At 54.3% G+C, this 18,116-nt stretch overlaps 1 protein-coding gene across 4 annotated transcripts in view; it reads right to left on the reverse strand.

The window, feature by feature from the left end:
- Window positions 1-3,071: 3,071 nt before the first annotated feature.
- Window positions 3,072-18,116, reverse strand: part of LOC131206587 (thyrotroph embryonic factor) — an 81,555-nt gene continuing 66,510 nt past the window's right edge. Inside the window, exons 2-5 of one of the 4 annotated variants that reach the window (XM_058199197.1) lie at window positions 5,358-5,506; window positions 3,923-4,157; window positions 3,505-3,632; window positions 3,072-3,431 (exon numbers count right to left, since the gene is read on the reverse strand). In XM_058199197.1, coding sequence (XP_058055180.1) covers window positions 3,345-3,431; window positions 3,505-3,632; window positions 3,923-4,157; window positions 5,358-5,506 — 599 coding nt within the window. In that variant the 3' untranslated portion in view covers window positions 3,072-3,344. Of the gene's footprint in view, window positions 3,432-3,504; window positions 3,759-3,922; window positions 4,158-5,348; window positions 5,507-18,116 lie in introns of all 4 variants that reach the window. The other 3 variants (XM_058199195.1, XM_058199196.1, XM_058199194.1) reach the window with 3 other exon arrangements.

Consider the following 18,116-nt stretch of genomic DNA (forward strand, 5'->3'; position numbering starts at 1 on the left):
GAGAGAGAGAGAGTACGGAGGGCTGTGGAGGACTGGTAGGGTTCACTCGGTTCCGAGTCGATTCCGGAACCTACGATCTCTACGCCCGTCGGTTTTGTCTTTGCCTGTGGGCCCATCGCCAACAACCCACCGCACTCGCCCTCACTCCCCGTGGTGACCGCTCCGTGGTGAGGCTGTTGTGCCTGTGACGGTTTTTGGTAACTTTTCTAACGGTGCAAAAACCGATCGATGAAACGAGTCTCTGAGACGAGTGAGTGAGAATCGGGCGAAAAGGGGAAGAAAAATAACAGCACTTAACAAGCTAGAAACTGATAATATACACAAAAACCAACTAGTGAAGGAGAGAAGTTAAAGCGCTTAGTTAAATAACATTTACAATAAGTTCCCGGTGTGGGGGGGAGCTATCGAGGGAGAAGCCACGGCAACGAAGCGGATCCGTCCGGAGGCGGGTATTAGCGATCCGCGCAGGATGTGATGCCGATACGGAAAACAGAAAACAAAACACGCTACACGCTACAAAACAAAATAACATCTTTCCGCCGGTGTGTCCGGTAAGAGCCGAAGAAGGGTGTCGGTGTGTCTGAAGCCAAAAACAGTTGCCCAAAAGCCACGAACCACGAACAAAACGTAACCAAAACCCATCTTCTTGCAAGGGAGACAACGGGACGACAGGGGCCATCTCGGGCGGGGGTACTTATCGATTATACAGCGCTTCGCGTGGGCGAAGTGATAACAACAAAACAAAACGAAAACACTTGCCATCTACTAAGAGCTACTTGCTAAGCCTGGTGTGTTTACTGCCCCGAAACGCCCTGTTCCGGTGTCGCGTGCGAAGTCATAACTAAGTGCGGGATGTGTGTGCTTATGCGCGTTTGCTAACGATCCGTGTGGGGGGGGGCCTTGTGCTCTTGCGATGGTCCTTGTCGTCGTCGTCGTCGTCGTCGTCGTCGTCGTATGTCCGTCTAATGCGCCGAATTTTACTACCACAAAACGTCCAAAATGAGTGCGAGATAGGGGTCAACGATTGTAAACTAAACTTAAAGGTTGGTAACTTGCGGTTTGCGCCCTTCCTTTTCGCTAAGCGCTCCTACGGCGCACTACTCACGGCCCGACGCCAGATTTGGGGCTAGTATCTACTAAATTTTGATTCTTCGTTTCCGTTTGCGCCTCTTGAGGGTTCTCTTTAAGTGTTGTCCTGTTTCCTTTTCCTTCCGCTACCTTTTCCTGTTTGCTTTTCTGTTTTAGCCAGAGATTTTAAGGACGTATTGGGTTGTTCTCTTCTTCACGAAACACCGGCACCGGCATCACACGCGCACGCGCCTCTCTTTCTTCTCTTCTTTCTTTCTTTCTTTTTTTCTTGCGCTTGGTTTGTCTCATTGTTCTTTGTTAGCTTTGTTTGTTTGGTTGTTTCGTTTTGTTTCGTCTCGCGCACACTCTTCGCGTCTCACCCGTCGCTTAACAAATATAACATATTTCTCGCCTTTTCTTGTGTTCTTCTTACTAAATGTTACTATCACTACAATTGAATCAGACTACTAATTGTTTGCATTGTTTTCTCTTTCACTTTCCCCGTTCCGTTTTTAGGTTTTAGTATGTAATTCTTTCCTTAACGCTTTAATAGCCGTCCACCCATTCTTTCCACGTCTCTCCACGTCGCGCCCCGGCTACGTCTGACGCCTGGCCGCCCGACCGCCCGTAGCACACCCCAGCCCGATCCTGCCTGAACTTTGGTTGCATTGCTCAAATGGTGACACGACCTTGGTGGCCTCGCCAGCAGAACAGCTCCTGCCTGTGCCTGTGTGTGTGTGTGCTTGGTGTCCCAAAATGGTTCCCAATTTGGTTCCCGCGTAACGAGTGAACGAGTCGTAATATGGATAGGTCGTCTGGTGATCCGTGGGGAAACCGGATGCGCGCAGGATGCGATCGGACACACATCGTATACAGAGCCGGGAGAAGCTCTCCTCGTTTGGGTGTGCGTCTGTGTGGCGTGTATGTGTCTGTGTGTGTTCCGGCCCAGGGTCTGTTCTGCTGCTGGCACACGCTGCAGACACGATTAACGGTAACGAACAAACTGAAACATTCAACACGGTAACAACACGGTACTATCCTTCTCCAACAGCAAACTCTACTCTATGCGTACGCATTTTTAGCGGCCAAAGGGCGGGCCTCCCTACAAGCCGGTGCTACCCACCGACCGAGGCCGACTAATCTGCTTTATGTTGTGTTTTGTAGAAGAAAAGGACTCCTCTTTGTGCGCCCCGGGGACAGAAAGTGGGCGCGTGAAACGCTGAAAGTTGGAGCTAGACGAGGCGAAGGTTTGCGAAGTGTTGCGAAAATCTGTGGCACCGTGGCCCAGCGGAGTGTCCAGAAGGAAAGGATTCTTCTTTCAGTTTGAAGATAGAATTGTTTGTACATTCACTTGTTTCACTTTTACAGCGACCGCGTCGGCCGGAGACCCGCACGCCACGGTCCGTTACACGAACGCACGGCCCTGCACGGGCTCTCCCGGGCTCGAGAGCGGGTTTTGGAAGAGTTTTCCGAAGGCATTTCCCGGGTCGCCGGTGGCCTCCAAAACCGGAGGGGCACCGGCACCGGAGGACTGACCCGGGCCAAGGGACCGGTGATGATGACCGTTTACATTGCTTTTATGCTGCGATGCCTACGAAGCATCGTCGATGTGCCGTTTTTTTGTTTTGTGTTTGATCACAGCCCTACATCACCGTCGTCGTCGTCGGCGTCAACTACCCAATCTCAACATTTAGCCTCCCATTTTCGGTCTTTTACTGACGAAGGGGCTTCCCATTTTGGCCTAGCCCTAGCAAACGAGAGACAACTTTCTTTACCGAACAAATAACGAATTGACTCTAACCATCGCGATCGCCCGATCCGCCCATTCCGAGTCGCATCCCTGTCGGGCTGACGCACTCTCTGTGGAGTATTTACGCTGTTAGCCTAATTTGTAGCCATAACTCAAGCCACGGTCCAAGCTGCCGAAAGAACAAAAAAAAACACCATTCTACTAAACAACTGTGCTGAGCGCGCCTTGCGCTTCCTCGCTAGACTGCCGAACATATGGACGAAACAAAACGTTGCGAATTTTATCCTCTAAAAATAATATTATCCATCTGGCGAACAGCGCGGCCATTCCCCGGTATCAAGCGCTCCTCGACGCCAGGATGCGACGTCGTCCTGTAGCGGAGTCGGTGGTAACGGTCGGTAGCGATCGTGACGGGGTTTGTTGGTGGTGACGTGACGGTGGCGAAAGAAGCGGCGTGGCGTGGGGTAAGAGTGGCGGCGGGGCGCCAGTAGCTGCTGGCGGGGTGGTGTTACGCGGTAGCCTAAGATTATACCTCCTGGTACTTGGACAGGCGGGCACGGAGTTCCATGTTTTCCTGCTTCAGCTGCTCCACCTCTCGGTGTAGGTTCATGTTCTGTGGGAAGGCAGAGCGGAAAGGTGAGTCACGGGCCCGGTAAAACCCGGCTCGGGATCGCCGACCGCCATACCTCTTTTTCCAGGTAACCAGCACGGAGCGCGATTTGATTCTCCTTCATGCGGCGCGCGTCGCGGGACCGCTTGGCCGCCATGTTGTTCTTTCGACGGCGCGCCCAGTACTTGTCGTCCTTCATCTCGTCCGGCACGAACTGTTTGCGGGACTTTTTGATCATCGGCTGGGGCTTGAGCTCCTCGTCCGAGAAGGCGCGCGTCCGCGGGTCAAAGTCGCGCGTGGACGACATCGAGAACGCTGGAACATCAAAAGCTAACATTTACAACAATGAGGGCAAGGGTCCCGTCAACGAGAGAGCAACCAAAGATTGTGGAACGTGGGTCGGGAGCTTCGGGAGGGGAGTGGCCAGGAGCGGCCAAAAACAATAACGGCTCTCAAGTTCTCGGACCACGCGGGACACGGACACGGTTACTTACTTGAATCGGCCGGCGACGGTGGGTTCATCGTTTCCGGGCTCATGCAATCGGATGGGGATGGGGAGCGCTCGCGTTTGGTCGTCACCTGGCTCAGCCCGGATAACGACAGGCCGGCACAGTGGCCCAGGCTGTCCGACCGCTGGCTGGTCAGGCTGGTCGAGTTGCCCAGATGACTGCTCGGCAATCCATCGTACGGAATGCCATTTTCCGAGAGAAACTCGTCCAGGTCAGCATACTGCAAACGAGGATGTGTACGAGGTGTACGGAGAGATACGGATGCGGTACGGTTAGATCAACATTTATATTGCCCGTTTGGGTCTATTCGGGAAGCATATTGCCACTACTTTCTACCAGGTTAGTTACTGCAAGCAATACCGAGAGCGAGGCTGGACTAAATCTGTTTCGTTATGAAATTCGGCATGCAACCGGAGCGCGTCGTAGTCGGAAGTTGAGACAAAAGTGGTGCACACCGATTGGATTTCCTTCTCGGTTCTCGGTGCTCGGTTCGAAAATCGGTGGCCAATTATTACGTGTACGGCACCACCGCGAGTTCAACGATCGGTGGACCATTTTAAGCTCACTTTCGATTTTTCGGAACTAATTTACAAAATCGCAGACCCCGGTGCGGGCTCGCGGATCGTAATTTTGTGGCGGCCTTTTTACGACTTCATTTCGCCCGGCCGTAGCAGTAGTAATGTTTTATGGATGGCTTCGTAATTGTTTGGGGCCTCGCGAACGAGCAGCGAACGTTAAATTATGTCCGAAAAAAGTGTGGTGCTCCTTCTAACGGTCACTGGCGGCGTCGCTCTGACGAAATCTCGGCTTCACTTTCACCCAATTCCGACACCCGTTCGGTGTCTCTCCACTACTCCACGCGAGGAGCCTCTACATTTCTCCAAGATGCTCGGACGCCATTTTGCTTCGCCGGGTTGGCAGCGCGATTGCTTATCTAACCGAACGGCGGAAGGCGCCCTCGCACTTGACGCAACGCAGGTGATATACTGTACCCCGCAAAAGGAAAGCCAGCGCCCCGCCAAGCACGGAAGGAAAATGGGGGGAAACTAATTGTGGGACCATTGTCTGCGGAAAGTGCGGTCTCCTCACTTCCGATCGTTTTTCATTCGCATCTTTCGCTCCGTTTCTCTCGTCCGCTTCGCGGCGCTTGCTTTGTTGTTTGTTCACCAAAAAAAGAATGGTTAATCTGTCGGCTGTTGTGTTGGGTGTGAGATTGGTTCCGATTTGTTGCGAGTCCCCAGAAAGGCAGAAAGACCGCTGAACTTGGATTGCACAACTGCGCTTCGCGGTGACTTTAATGACACATGCTCCGACAGCCTACTAGGGACGCAACGGGGTGCTACTGGGGCTAAGCGGCTACAACAAACACAGATACAGACAGGGCATAAGAAGTTTGATCGTTTTTGCTCACCTCACTCACCTGATGCACTTTGAGATCAGAGTCGTAGGGCAGGGTCTTATCCCACAGGTTGGGCCCCAGGAACGCTGAGTGTGCATCGACGTTCCATGGGTCGCCCTCCTCTTTGTGTTTGTCCTCGCCGCAGATATCTTTGCTATTGCTTGTTTTACCTGAAAATAGAAAAACTACCATGAATTATAGATTTTTCCGTCGAAAATCATAAGTGGACCAACTGGCCAAACACAAACGGATGACTGACTGTCCACACGAAACGCGCAAAACAAAAAACAGAGGCGTTAAGGCAGCATGTTAGTTACGCTCACGTTCATTAAAGATCGCAGTGACCATTGACTCGCGTCAGGATTTCTGTCATCGCACAGTGCCAAGGGTGAGTAACACCTTGTGTTAGATTAATTACTTATTACAAAATACGGATTGTAGGGTGTCTACTTGAATCACGTCGCGGCCCAGGAGGGAACGGTGGACGGCGAAACCCATAAAAATACGCAAAATTAGGTCATCGTCATCGTGTTACGCATTCGTGGCGGATTTGCGACGCTTTAGACGCTCCACTATCAGGTGCGTTCCCTGTGCAGGAATCCAACATTTCCTGCATTGCCGTCTTTGCACGAACATTAGAGGCCTACTACGACGGGCGGCACGAAGCTACAAAGGAGAGGTGCGAGGCGTTCGCGAAGCACTTCAAGAAGAAGACATACCACCCGAGGCCCGGACCGGGGAATCGAAACGAAAGGAAAACAAACATTGAAGAAAACGAAAGTAAAATTTCATCGTCGACTGCACGACTGCGCGCGCCACTTTCGCCTCCACTCCACTCACGTCGTGACACGTAACATAGAAAACATAGACCACCTGGGGTGGTGGGCACACACATGTGTGGTGGCCACTAGCTCTCCCTCCGCCGCCGCCGCCGCCGGAAGCCCGCGCCTTTGCTGGCGCGTTAGAGACAGCCCCCTTGCTATTATGTTACCACAGACTGTCTCTGTGTGCTCGGGTACTTTTGGTGGATGGTTTTTTTTCCTTGCGGTTCCCGCAAGGCGATGCACTTCCTAGTTCGACGGTGGAATGCTGGGGCCCGTTCGCCAGATTGTGCATGCGATAACCGCAAAGTGGCAAGAAAGCGCTGTTCCGCAATGGCTCGAGTTGCAGCGCCCCGTCGATGATGGAAGTGGCCACGGCGATGGTAATTAAAGTCAGCCCACTGAGCCCAGCTGGCCGGGGCGGACTGATGGATGGGATACTTTTCGCCCGCGGGTGGTGGAAAACTGAGCCACCAAGTTACTGGAGCCAACCCGAGCACTGCGCATTGTAATAAAGGAATGCTCGCCAGGGATGCCCACTGTCCGACCGTCGGTATGTAGGTCTGTGGGCACACCGTTCGAAGGCGCATCCTTTTACATAATCAACACTCTGGAAGATTAATTATGGAATGGGCGTTGATTGGAAAAATGACACCTTCGATGGCGGGACGACCAGCCTGGCGACATTGTCACCGTTGCCGGGGAACTAAGATATCCCTTCGCGGAAGGTTGGCATTGCGTTTGGCTCTTCAAGAGCTCTTTAAGTTGCTGAGTTTGCACGACTCATACAGGGTTTCGTTGACTTTTCCAATTTTGAGGGCGCGCGGCAAGAAATTTCGCCGAATCGCGCGGAGCGTGCCTGAGGACCCCAAACTTTAGGTGCAACCGTAAGGGGAATAATCACGCCATTAGTAAACCAAATAATGTCGGACACACTTTGCCCAAACCGGAAACCGGATTGCCACCCTCTTGGCAGGCCACCGCTAATCACTCGATCACTCGACGGCGTAGAGTAGGCCGTCTTGATGTGGCCCGTCGTCGTGTCGATGTCGGCTGACACATAAATCAACACACAATCGGCACAAGTTTCTCCAAGCCCCGGCCACATGTTCGTGGGTCCGTGTGTTTGAGAAGCGCTCCTAAGCCGCTAAACCCCACTGGCTGGCTGGCGTAGCAGGAAGCGAACGGCGCGGAACTGTGCCAATAAAAACAGTGTGCCAACCGCCGCAACCGCGGGCCGCACGAAACTGGCCTTCGGAAGAAAGTGAAATTTTCTCATTAAGCCTCGGCCGGCGGTGGCCGGCCAACCGGTTTTCCGCCATCCCGGTCCGGTCCGCCACCATCAGCCAGCACGACGAGATCGGATGTGTCGTCGTCGTCGGTCTCGGGTCTTTGGGATGTCGTTGCGCAACGGCGCACGGCGATGGTCGGTGCTGCTTTCCATCTGCACGACGAAACGATCGCGATGCTATGGCGAGAGCCGCCAGACGACGTGCCGTAATCGGACGAGCCCTGCCCGCGGAGTAAAGATCACAATTTATGGTCACCTCACAGGGAAAATCAATTTCCTTCCCATAATGGGCCGACGGCGCTCGCGCTAATCGGGAAATCGGTCATCAAAGTCAGGTCCGGTCCGGAACGGGCGAACCGGTCCCACCGAATGGCAACCTGTTACCTGCCGGCGGCGACTCTAACACTGACCCGCGCGTTATGCAATGGCCGGTGGCCAATAAATCCGCCAATAAACGGATGGAGTTAAGAAAACACCCCTGAAATCGATTGTCTTCGCGCGGGTCGAACGAGGAATTAACATATGGCCTTCGCGCGTCCCGCGGCCTCTTCTTCGGGCGTAATTTTATTCGACCCACCGAACACGGTCCGCCGGTAGTTCCAGGAACCGGAACACTTTCGTTCCAGAAACACACCGGGCCAAAACACAAAGGAACGCAACCGGCAAAGCCGGTGAACCGCACAAACCACAAACACGCGGCCACGGTGCCGGTTTCTTCTAATTTCTCCTCGGAAATGGATGAAAAGGCGCCCTTTCCGTGCGCAGTGAGGTAATGTTGCGAAAGCCCCCCCCCTCAACACACACGGCGTCGGAGTGTAATTATGTGAATTATACAACGGCCCCGGCCGACGGTGGCGCGCACGTAAATAGGCCATAACCGTCCGCTCCGCTGGGATTTGAATTTCCTTTTTCGCAATCGCGATTCGCAAATTCTTCGTCGGGGAGTTCCTCTGTGAACGGGGCACTTGACTCACACCCGCGGCCCCCAGCCGATTGTTATGCTACGCCCATCACCGCCCCGCCGGGGTGGCCACCAATATTTGCGCATAAATTTGCGCACGAGTCTTCCAAGAGTGCCGCGTGTGTGCGATACTCGCTGCGCTGCGTTTGTCGGGGCCGTTTGTTTGCGCTTTCGCGCAACATCACCCCGCGCAAACAACACGGCGGAAGGGGGGAGCGGGAAGCGATGGGAACCGGCGGTGGCCGAGTGGCGGGCGTTTGTTGCATGCTAAATTACCGCACGACGCGCTGGGATCGCTTTTCCGGCCGGTTAGAGGTCTGAGAGGTTCCTCCGAAGCCACGACACACATTGAGGCGCATTCCCGGGAAAAGGTCCCCAGGTCGGGTGGGGAGGATAATTTCCTCGTTTGCCGATAGGCCGTACCATCGATGAAACATTGATCGACCGATAAATGATTAAAAGACCCAGCGTCGTGATGTCGTCCTCGATGCCTTTTCTAATCAACCGAGCGGTCGATACCCACCCGGCCAGCCGGCGATCGGTCGCGATTCATTACGGAAAGAAGATTAGCATACCCACCCCGAACCAACCCCTTGAGCCGGTCTCCGAGTTCTCGCCCGGTGTATCAATCATTCGCGCAAATGAGGTCCAGCGTCCACCTTGCGTGGGGTCAGTGTCGTCCCGTCGCCGTGCGTGCATGCGTTTGTCCATCGTCATCGCGCTGTCTCGTTTAAGTGGCGTTTAAATTATGATTCGCTCCACCTGGCCACTGGCAACCCTCCCCCCGTAGGGCTGACAAACGAGCTACGGACAGAGACGGCCACACAAAACGCAACTCTCTGATTCTAATCCGCACGGTGCGGACCCGCACCCTTGAGCTACATATGGCCGCGCACAAACACCGGCGTAGCATTCTTTCCCAGCATGACAATTGCATGACACAGATGCACCTCCGGCCGGCCGGCCAGTTCCGTACCAACCCCTCCTCTGGTTTGGAGGCCGATCTTTTCAATCTCGCGGCCGCGGCAGTTCTGCGGCCATAAACAACGCGGGGCACGCACCCGGGGGGAAGTCCCCCCTGCCCCCCTTCCGATGGCCAGCAGAAAAAACAGACCGACATCACCGGTGGCATCGGCATGGGGAGGAAGTAATTACCGGAAGCACTGAACCTGCCCGCTCGCGGCCCGGCAACAGCACAAACACTTTGTACTCACTTCGTAGCCACTGTGGCGCTCCACAATGGGATTATTGGATTAAACCCCGAGACTCCGAGGTAAGTGGTGGTGGGTGGGGGGGGGGGGCACACGGCGCAATCCCGAAATCGAATTTCCGTGACATCCGATTTCGGTTCGGGTTTGTGGGTTGGAAAACAGAAACCGGTTAATCCGATTTAGTTCTATGCTCAAACAGACTCACATTAAATCGGCCCTTTTTTGGGGTGGGTTTGAGTGGCCATTTCGATGCTATCTGGAACTCCGGTAGCTCCGGATGTATCCGGATGAATAACGGGATGTAGCTGAGTAACTATGTTGTCGCTATTAAAACGGACATTTAGAGAACGTCTCGTCAAGCGTCAGACATGGCGGTTGAGCCTTCTTCTGCGGTCCACAAAATGTCCGAAAGAATCCCTGTTTTTCGGGGTGACCCACCTCTCTACACACCTGTGTACCTGTGTCTGTCGCCTTCGCCCGACGGCCTTGTCCGTCGTCGCCGTCTCTTGTCGTCAACAATAAACCCTTTAATTTGCTCTCTTTCGCCTTTCGCCGGTGGCCACGCTACCACCGATGGTGTCAACAACTATTCATTTGTCACTCGAAGAACCCGGCACTGGACCCGGACGGACAGTCGCCACCAAAAACCAGACCCACCCGGCCGGGTTGGTGTGAAAGTAAAAGCGGCGCCAAAATTGAATCGAATCCATTCCAGATTCCGGTGTCCGGGGGCCGAGGAACAAAACGGGGACCATTCGCGACATTCGTCCGGTATTCGTGTGGTAATTGTAGGAATGGGGAAATTCGCCAAGAAAATGGCCCAGACGGGGCTTCAGTCGGGAGCTTGATGAGGTTTTACGATCTCTTCTTCAGCGCAACGTCAACACCCAGGGGCCAGGGCCCAGGGCCCAGGGCCCAAGGTGGCCATCAGCCTCTTTCACACGCATTAATTTTGGGACCCTCCCCACCGGCAAGGGGGGTGGCCGAGGGAAGTGAGAAAGTTTTATCAGCCCCGCTCGGGCGCTTCCTCGTGCTGATGGCGAAAGTCCCATCACCGTCCCCCCGGACCGACCACATGACGGATTGCGCAACCCACGCGTCGGTTGATTGTGTGGCCATTCGAGCTTGGCCGCCCAAATTTCTCACTCGCCGAGAAAGTTTTTCCGTCGGCGCCGCATGAATTTTCCTGCGCAGAATGTAATGTAACGAAATTTATTCTGATTTTTGTTTTTGTTTTTGCGCGCCCCTCCACGCGCTCCGGAAGTGCGGGACCGGAACCACTTTTTTTTCGGCGCAGGCTTTATGTTAATGCTCGCGCCGTGAACCGGAAACACAGCGCCGCGTCGTTGAAAGTGACATGTCGCACGCCTCTTTGTTTCGCCCGGAGCCGTTTAATGTTTTGCTTTCAATAAATACACCCCATCCGGCGGGTGGATTAACGGGAATTCGAGCTCCCAAAAGTGAGTCCAAGCGTCGGTGACAGTCCGTCAAATCCGGAGCGAAAGCGTGTTTACAAAATTGTGTGGTTCCACCGGTGGAAGTATTTAAATTTGACCATGTCTCTGGTCACTGGAATCAGTGTCTCGATCTGAACCTCCGTCCCGTAGCGGCCCGTGACTCAGACGATCAGAAGGGACTTTCTAAACCCGCTACAAGCGAATCGTCTGCCGCTTGGGCCTTTCCCAACATGTTCCTCTTTTCTGGAGGTCAGTCTTCGGGTCGGTTCGGGGCGCAAATTCTGAACCGCGAGCAAAGCGAGCGAAATGGAAACGAAACGAAGGCATCTCCCCGCACAACCCGACATTTTCGCCATCAACGGGGGCAACCCCATGGATCGACCCCAAAATAACAGGGTATTTACATTTCGAAGGTTCATTACTGGGCCGCAGCAGCGCCGGGGTTCTCTTTCGTCGTCGTCGTCGTCGTTCCGCCGAAGAACGATCCCGGATACGATTTCTCTTTTCGTCGCGGTCGCCACGGCCACGACTTGTTGCGGGCGGCTCAAGCGACCGCACGGAGCAGGATTATCTTCGAGGCGCACACTGTCACCGGGCAAACCAGGGAACACGAACACGCGGACACGAGGAAAGAACAAAAAGCCCCCAAAAATGTGCTCCCCTCGAAGTACTGAACCCGCCGTTGTAAATGCGAACCGGGTGAAAAAGATAAACCCCACCGCTCACTTGGATCGGTTTCGGGTTGCCAAGGGAAAGGACGAACGACGGCGACGCCTTTCGCTCTCTCCCTCTCTCTTTCACCGCAGGGTGGCCCCAAATCTGCGCAAATCAGGTCACCGATCCTGGTTTCGAGTTTTTGCGCCACCCCAGAAAAGACTTTCTTTCCAAGGCACCTTGAGCCGCCTTCGTTCTGTACCTTTCGAGTGATTCTTTTTTGTTTGTTCGTTGTTGGCTGTGCCTGGTTTGGTTGCTAATTCAATAAGCGACCCGACTCTGTGTCTGTGAGCAAGTTCCGGTTCGGCGATGCGATCGACTTCTCCGTAATTGACTTAGCGGGTCTCGGGCAAACCTAGCGCAGCTGGTCCATTTTTAACCCAAAACCAAAGCTACGGCTTCCAGTACAGTTCCGACCGGAGAATATGCGGTCCACATTCCGTCACTCAAATCGACGACGACAATGTCGAGAAATGCACGACGACCGTCTTGGGGGGGTGTCGTAAAACGCGGGAGTGGAATTTTATGTTTATCGCCCCATCATTACCACCCATTAAAAGGTGCACTCTATCTCTGGCCGGTCTCCCAGCAGGTGTGTGGGATGATCCACCCCACGGGTGGGTGGCCGCCTTCTGAGTCCGGGTAGGGACCGAAAATTGTGTGTTGACCAAAGTCTCGAATACACGACACATTCCATTTTTCCCACCGAAAATAAGGCGAAACAATGGCCGTCAGCGAGGGAGAAAGTACCACGGCGGCGGCGGCGATGGGAATTGGCCGCTGTAACTCAATGCTCCGCCACTCCGGTTCATGTTTTAATACATTAACCAACATAAATCGAACGGAAGGAAACTGCAGCGGGCCCGTGTTTCTGAGCGTGTCCGGCGAGCGTGCCGTTAAATTACGCGAAAAGCAAACGCAAACACACGCCGGGCCACACGCTAATCACCATTGAAAGGTCGACGGATTAAAGGGAAATTGGGATTTTCACACCACCCGGCTGAGCAGTGCGCGATCCGTCACGAGCGGCCCGCTCGTTAGGACTGCTGCATCCTGCGGCCGTCGGATCCGGCTCGATTCCGGTTCGCTGTGGGCGCCGATGCTGTGGGCCGCACTGCAGGCCGGCAGCTTGTTAACTGTTAATTAATAGAGGACTTCAGAGAGAGAGAGAGGGAGAGCGGTCCCCGAAAACCCGACAACCCGGCGCGCGATCAAATGTCTCGTCGTCGGACACGATTCGGCCGTTATCGTGATCGCCGTTTGCACGACTTGTGATTTTCACTCCGCAGCGACCGAAGAGCGATCGCCAGGCTTTGCTGCGGCGCATCCGAAAAATGTCCCATCGGCGCACGGACTTCATTGTTGCCAATTTTGCCGGCGGCCAGCCCAGCCCAGCCTAGCTCGAGTGAAGATTGTTAAAAATTAACAATCATTTCTTCACACCTTTCTGCTGGCCGCTAGCGGGTCACTTCTTCGGGTGGTGACTTGGACGAAAGCGGTGAAAGCGAACCCTGGCCATCGTCGGCGTAGGCGGCCGTTGGCTGACCTTAGGACGATCGGTTCGGACTTCGCGCCTGTCCGTTTGTCACCGAGCGCACGACCCAGCGCCGTGTCCTTCCGAAAGGGACGATCCAGGAAAAACCGGTTCCACCGGTTCCCACCGAGGAGGAGGAAAATCTGGCAAATATTAGATACCAATCTGGGGTGCGTTTGTTAAACTTCGTCGAGGGTTTTTTTTTCTTTCGTCTGTCTGTCTGTCGCCTTCACAGACGCAAGAAGACGGCACGACGGGGTGCGCGCGCGCGTAGGTCCCGACGACACCAGCCGCGCCAAAGGTGAAAGTTTTCGAAGCTCCGCGAAGCCGGTCCGGTTACGGAGTCTCGGTCTGGTCGAGTCTGGTCAGTTCCGAAACGGCGGTTGGAGCGAACGATGGATTTGCATAAAGCTTTTGGGCACTTTGGGCTTTTGGGAGGGGTTTTTGAAAACATTTGAAGGAGTTTAAAGGCGCGATAAGGCGCGGCCCATCCCACAGCTGATAACATTTCGATGCGGGCGAAAGCGTATCGGGCGTCGGGGTTTCATGAATAATAAATGCGCCATTTGAAAGCGGCATCCGGAAATGCAGATCTGCGCCTTTGTTGTTGCGTAAGCGCGCGCGCGCGCGTCAGACATTTAATCTCGAAACCGAACGCCCGAGAAGTGGACCATCTGAAGCGTATCGCGTTCGGTGTTTTGCTTTCTTCGGGCCACGCTTCGGGTGCTTCCTAGTTTCACTTTCGAAGGCTGTGCTGAAGGCATTGGCAAGGTGCGAATTGCTTCCTCGTGTCCCAGTTCGCAACACGGCGACGCTCCACTTCGCCTGTTTGTCTGGTCGATATGTGGAATTGGTCTGTTCCTGTTGAGAAATACTTTATCCCCGACCGACCGACCTTTCGTCAGCCCACGGAACTTGTCCATTAGATAATGTTGGGGTCGACCGGGGCGAGGCGGATGTTTGCGGCCGGCCACACGGGTGGGGGGGAACTATGCAAATCTGTTGCGCTTTGAAAAGGAAACATGTCTTGGGATTGGATTCATTCCGTTGGCGTTCCTCCCGGGGCGTGCCGGAACGCTTTGCATAAGCAATCGAAAGGCTTCGTCGATGATGCCTGGCGCATGTTTGACACTTTCGCGTTGCTCGTGGGCCACAAGAAGCCCGGTTCCCTTCGGGTGAGTGGTATAATCTGTCGCATCGGACGATAGAAAATATGCACACCGCCCAAAGCCAGGCACGGTCCGGTTCGGCCGCGGGGCCCACGGATTTCCAATCTCACCGTCAAGTCAATTAATGTAAGTGTTCTTTGCCACCGGCACCATCATCGGCAACGCGGAAAAGCCCCGCCCCGCGGACTGATGCAACGTCGTCGGCCTTTTTCTCGACTTCCTTCTCGCGTTCCACGCAAAAAGCCTGTTAGATAATGTGAATCGGCGCCCAAAACGACGCCGATGGATGCGCAGCGATTAATTAACGAAAGAAGCAGCTTTCCATTTGCCGGCGGCCGTGGCGAGCTTAGAGCTTAGAGAGAGAGAGAGAGAGAGAGATGGATCCATCACGGTCCCCGAGGCTTATTAACATCTTTCTCGGCTTCTATTTCCTTGTTTCGTGTTTCAACCTTTTTTCCGAGCGGTTTGTTGATGGAAATTAGTCTCCTGCCTCTCTCTGTCTCTCTGTGACTGCCCATTCCCGATGCCGATGCCATTACGGTCGTGGTGCTCCGGTTGCGCAACGAATCATTCGCAAAAAGTCACCAATTTGAAGAAAAATTTCTTTGAGTGCTTTTTTGGGCTTTTCCCCGTGATTGGTGCTCACGCGGATCGATGAAAGCTTCTAGCACCACCATCGGTTGCATCATCGGACCCACACACGAGCCGGAGCCGCACTGCGCACACTCCGTCCTTTTTCCAGCCCTTTTCCGGTTGAAAAAGCTCACCGTTGGGGCTCGCGCTAGAAAGAGAGGCAACGTGTGGGAAATCGGGAAAACCGTGCGATGCATGAAGCGTACGCGGGCCAGAAAGAGACCCCATGGGAGGGCACCGAACGAAAGCGAAACGGGGCGTTCCTTTGGGTTGCGCACCGAACGAAAGACTTCAACGGGACCGACGGCTCGGGAGACGAACCTCGGAAAAAGCATCGTGATGAATGGCAACGATGACGCCGGCACACAATGGAAAGATAAATGGAAATCGCTCTGGCCGGAGCGGCCGGATTGCCGTCCGTTAATTGCGTCGGCGGAATCTAGTTCGACTCGCGTCACCGTCAGAATGGGGTTCAAGCGAAATCCGAAACGGAAGACTTTGTGTTTGTAATTTCACTTTCTGTCGCCGGTTGACAGCTCCGCGCGCCGACGGACCGCGCGGCAGTGTGACGAATGGCTTTAATCGAAAAATTAATCTGCCAACAGTGTGGCGGATTATAACGCTCGGCCATTAGGCGAGCGTTAACGGAGTCGTTCCGTCGGTCGGTCGGGCGATCGGTCGGGGTGTTAGAAAACAGGAAAACGGCGATTTCTGTCAGGACCGCTCAGGGCGGGACACCGCCAGACAGTTAATGATGAAAAATGTGTCGTGTAGGACGTCAATAAACGGCAACCGGTTCGGTGCATTAGAATGAGCGGTGGATGACATAATTCGAGGATGGCCATAAAAACCTGCCCGGGTACGACGCGCCCCAAATAACCCGCTTTTCCCGCTACGCAAACTACTAATTTCCCTCCCCTGGCAGGTGGCAAGCTTCCGTCGCACACGTACACGCGTCCACCGGAAGGCGCGTCGATGTGAAGTGAGCCTCGTTAGCATACAAAGCCTTACATAACGCACGTAACGTATCCGCACCATCGACACGATCGATCAGCATACGACGATCGTCAGCACGCACGCACGAGGGAGTGATGGGAAAAAACTCTCGCTTTTCGCAGCACGAAAGTCGGTCGGGGCCTGGGGCCTGGGGCCCTCTTTGCGCCTTTGGTGGATACAACCGAAACTCGATCGAACTGGGTAAGACGATCGGAAGATCTCAATTCGCCACCATCCCAGAGTTAGCGGCCCTAGCTCGATGCTTTCTGCTGGAATCCTGGTTGCGTCACCTGATTTCTAACCACTTACCGGCCCGTCAAAATTATGATGTTGGAACTCCGGACCGAATTCGGAAGTGTGTCACCGCGCACGGAGCGCTGTTAGTCATCGTGCCCCGTCACTAATGCCGTGCGGGGAAAGTTGGATCCGTAAATTGGATCTTGCTGTTGGTTGACCACTTTTCGGACTGTCATTTGTCAACCCCCGTGCCGTGTGTTGATTAAACCCATTTTTGAAAAGTGATGAAAATGAAGACTTTCACCGGCGATCGGGCGCCGTATCGGGTAAATCAATCCCCATCGGCTTATCAGAGTTGCGTCTCGAATCCCGAAGAGACGAAAAATTAAATAATTGTGCATTCGGCACAGACCAGCCACCGACGAGCGACGACCGACACCGGCGAGGGCTGGTGCCTGGAAGCTCCCATTAAAAAGCAATCAGCGGTGAAGGGTGATCTGGTCTGAGCGCATATAATCAATCCCACGATGTTGATCATTCTGTTTTCCTCTTTGTCTTGCCGTCTGGCCGATCTGATCGTCGATCGCTAAAACAATAGTAGTCGACGAGACACGGCACGGGTTTTGGTGAATGTCTGCAGCCGGACGCAAATCACGATCGGCAGCCAACCGGCCATTATCGACAGACCACGATCGATGCGGATCCGACCGAAACCGCATCATCGTTCGCTGCGAGCAGTCGAATCCGGGCCCGTCGAAAACGCGGACCAAATGTCAGCGAAGTGCAGAAGCTTTCCGGCTTCTCTTCCCGATGGCTCGATAATATCCGCTCCGGAAAGACGCTTCGAAATCGAAAGCCTCGTCGGTGTCGGATGCTACCTTGCCCCCGGGGATGGCTGGGGTGCCCCGGGAAAGCGACTCACGACCGAGGATCGAGTCGAAAAACCCACGTTCCAACTCGTTGCGGATCGTGCCCCGGGGAGTGGCTTGCAAATAGAGAAGTAACGCGCGCGCAAGGACACCGCAATCGGAAAACACAATTTCACTTCGTGACGTCCGTAAGTCCTGGGCCGCGCTCTATCGGAACTTCGGTTCCACACGGAACACGTCGGTCTCCTTTTTGGAAATCGTGACAACGGCGGAACCACATCGACCGTTGTTATAGATTGCGAGGCACAGAGTTCTGGGCGGCGGTCACGTCCTGGTGCAAACTTCACGCAGGTGAACGGTACCCCGAATCCGTTGGCAGCACGTTCTGTCGCGCGAAACGCGCAAACCGTTCTGCGTTTGCGTTTCGGCGTGTTTTATTTGCGCACCTCCCGACCACGTGTCGAGGTCTTTCGGAGTGCCGCGCGCCACGAAGCTTTTTATTTGCGATATTTGCGATACCACAGGCTTGTGAAACGGAAGAAAGTTCGATCTGTCTCTCATTCCCTCTCTCTCTCTCGCGTTAAAATCTGTCACCTTTCACCTGCCGGGCGGAAAGATTTAATACGACAAGCGCAAACAACGCATGTAAACAGGCAAACATACACGCCGCGTCGACCACCCTCCGGGGTCCGGAAATGATGTAACCAGAGGAGCCAGGAACAACCCGGCGGAGTCTTCCCCCAAAAAGCGCGTGCTGCATGCGCGTTGAAGCGACGGCAAAAGAAAAACTCAGACCCGGACCGGGGCCTCAGGGTTGTGCGCCGTTTTTGCGTGCGTGCGTCCGAAGGGTGGCCACCCTTCAGTAGCGCTCGTGCAAAAAAAAACAA

Source organism: Anopheles bellator, chromosome 1 (assembly GCF_943735745.2).
Source record: "Anopheles bellator chromosome 1, idAnoBellAS_SP24_06.2, whole genome shotgun sequence".
In the NCBI taxonomy this organism is placed as follows: Eukaryota; Metazoa; Arthropoda; class Insecta; order Diptera; family Culicidae; genus Anopheles; species Anopheles bellator.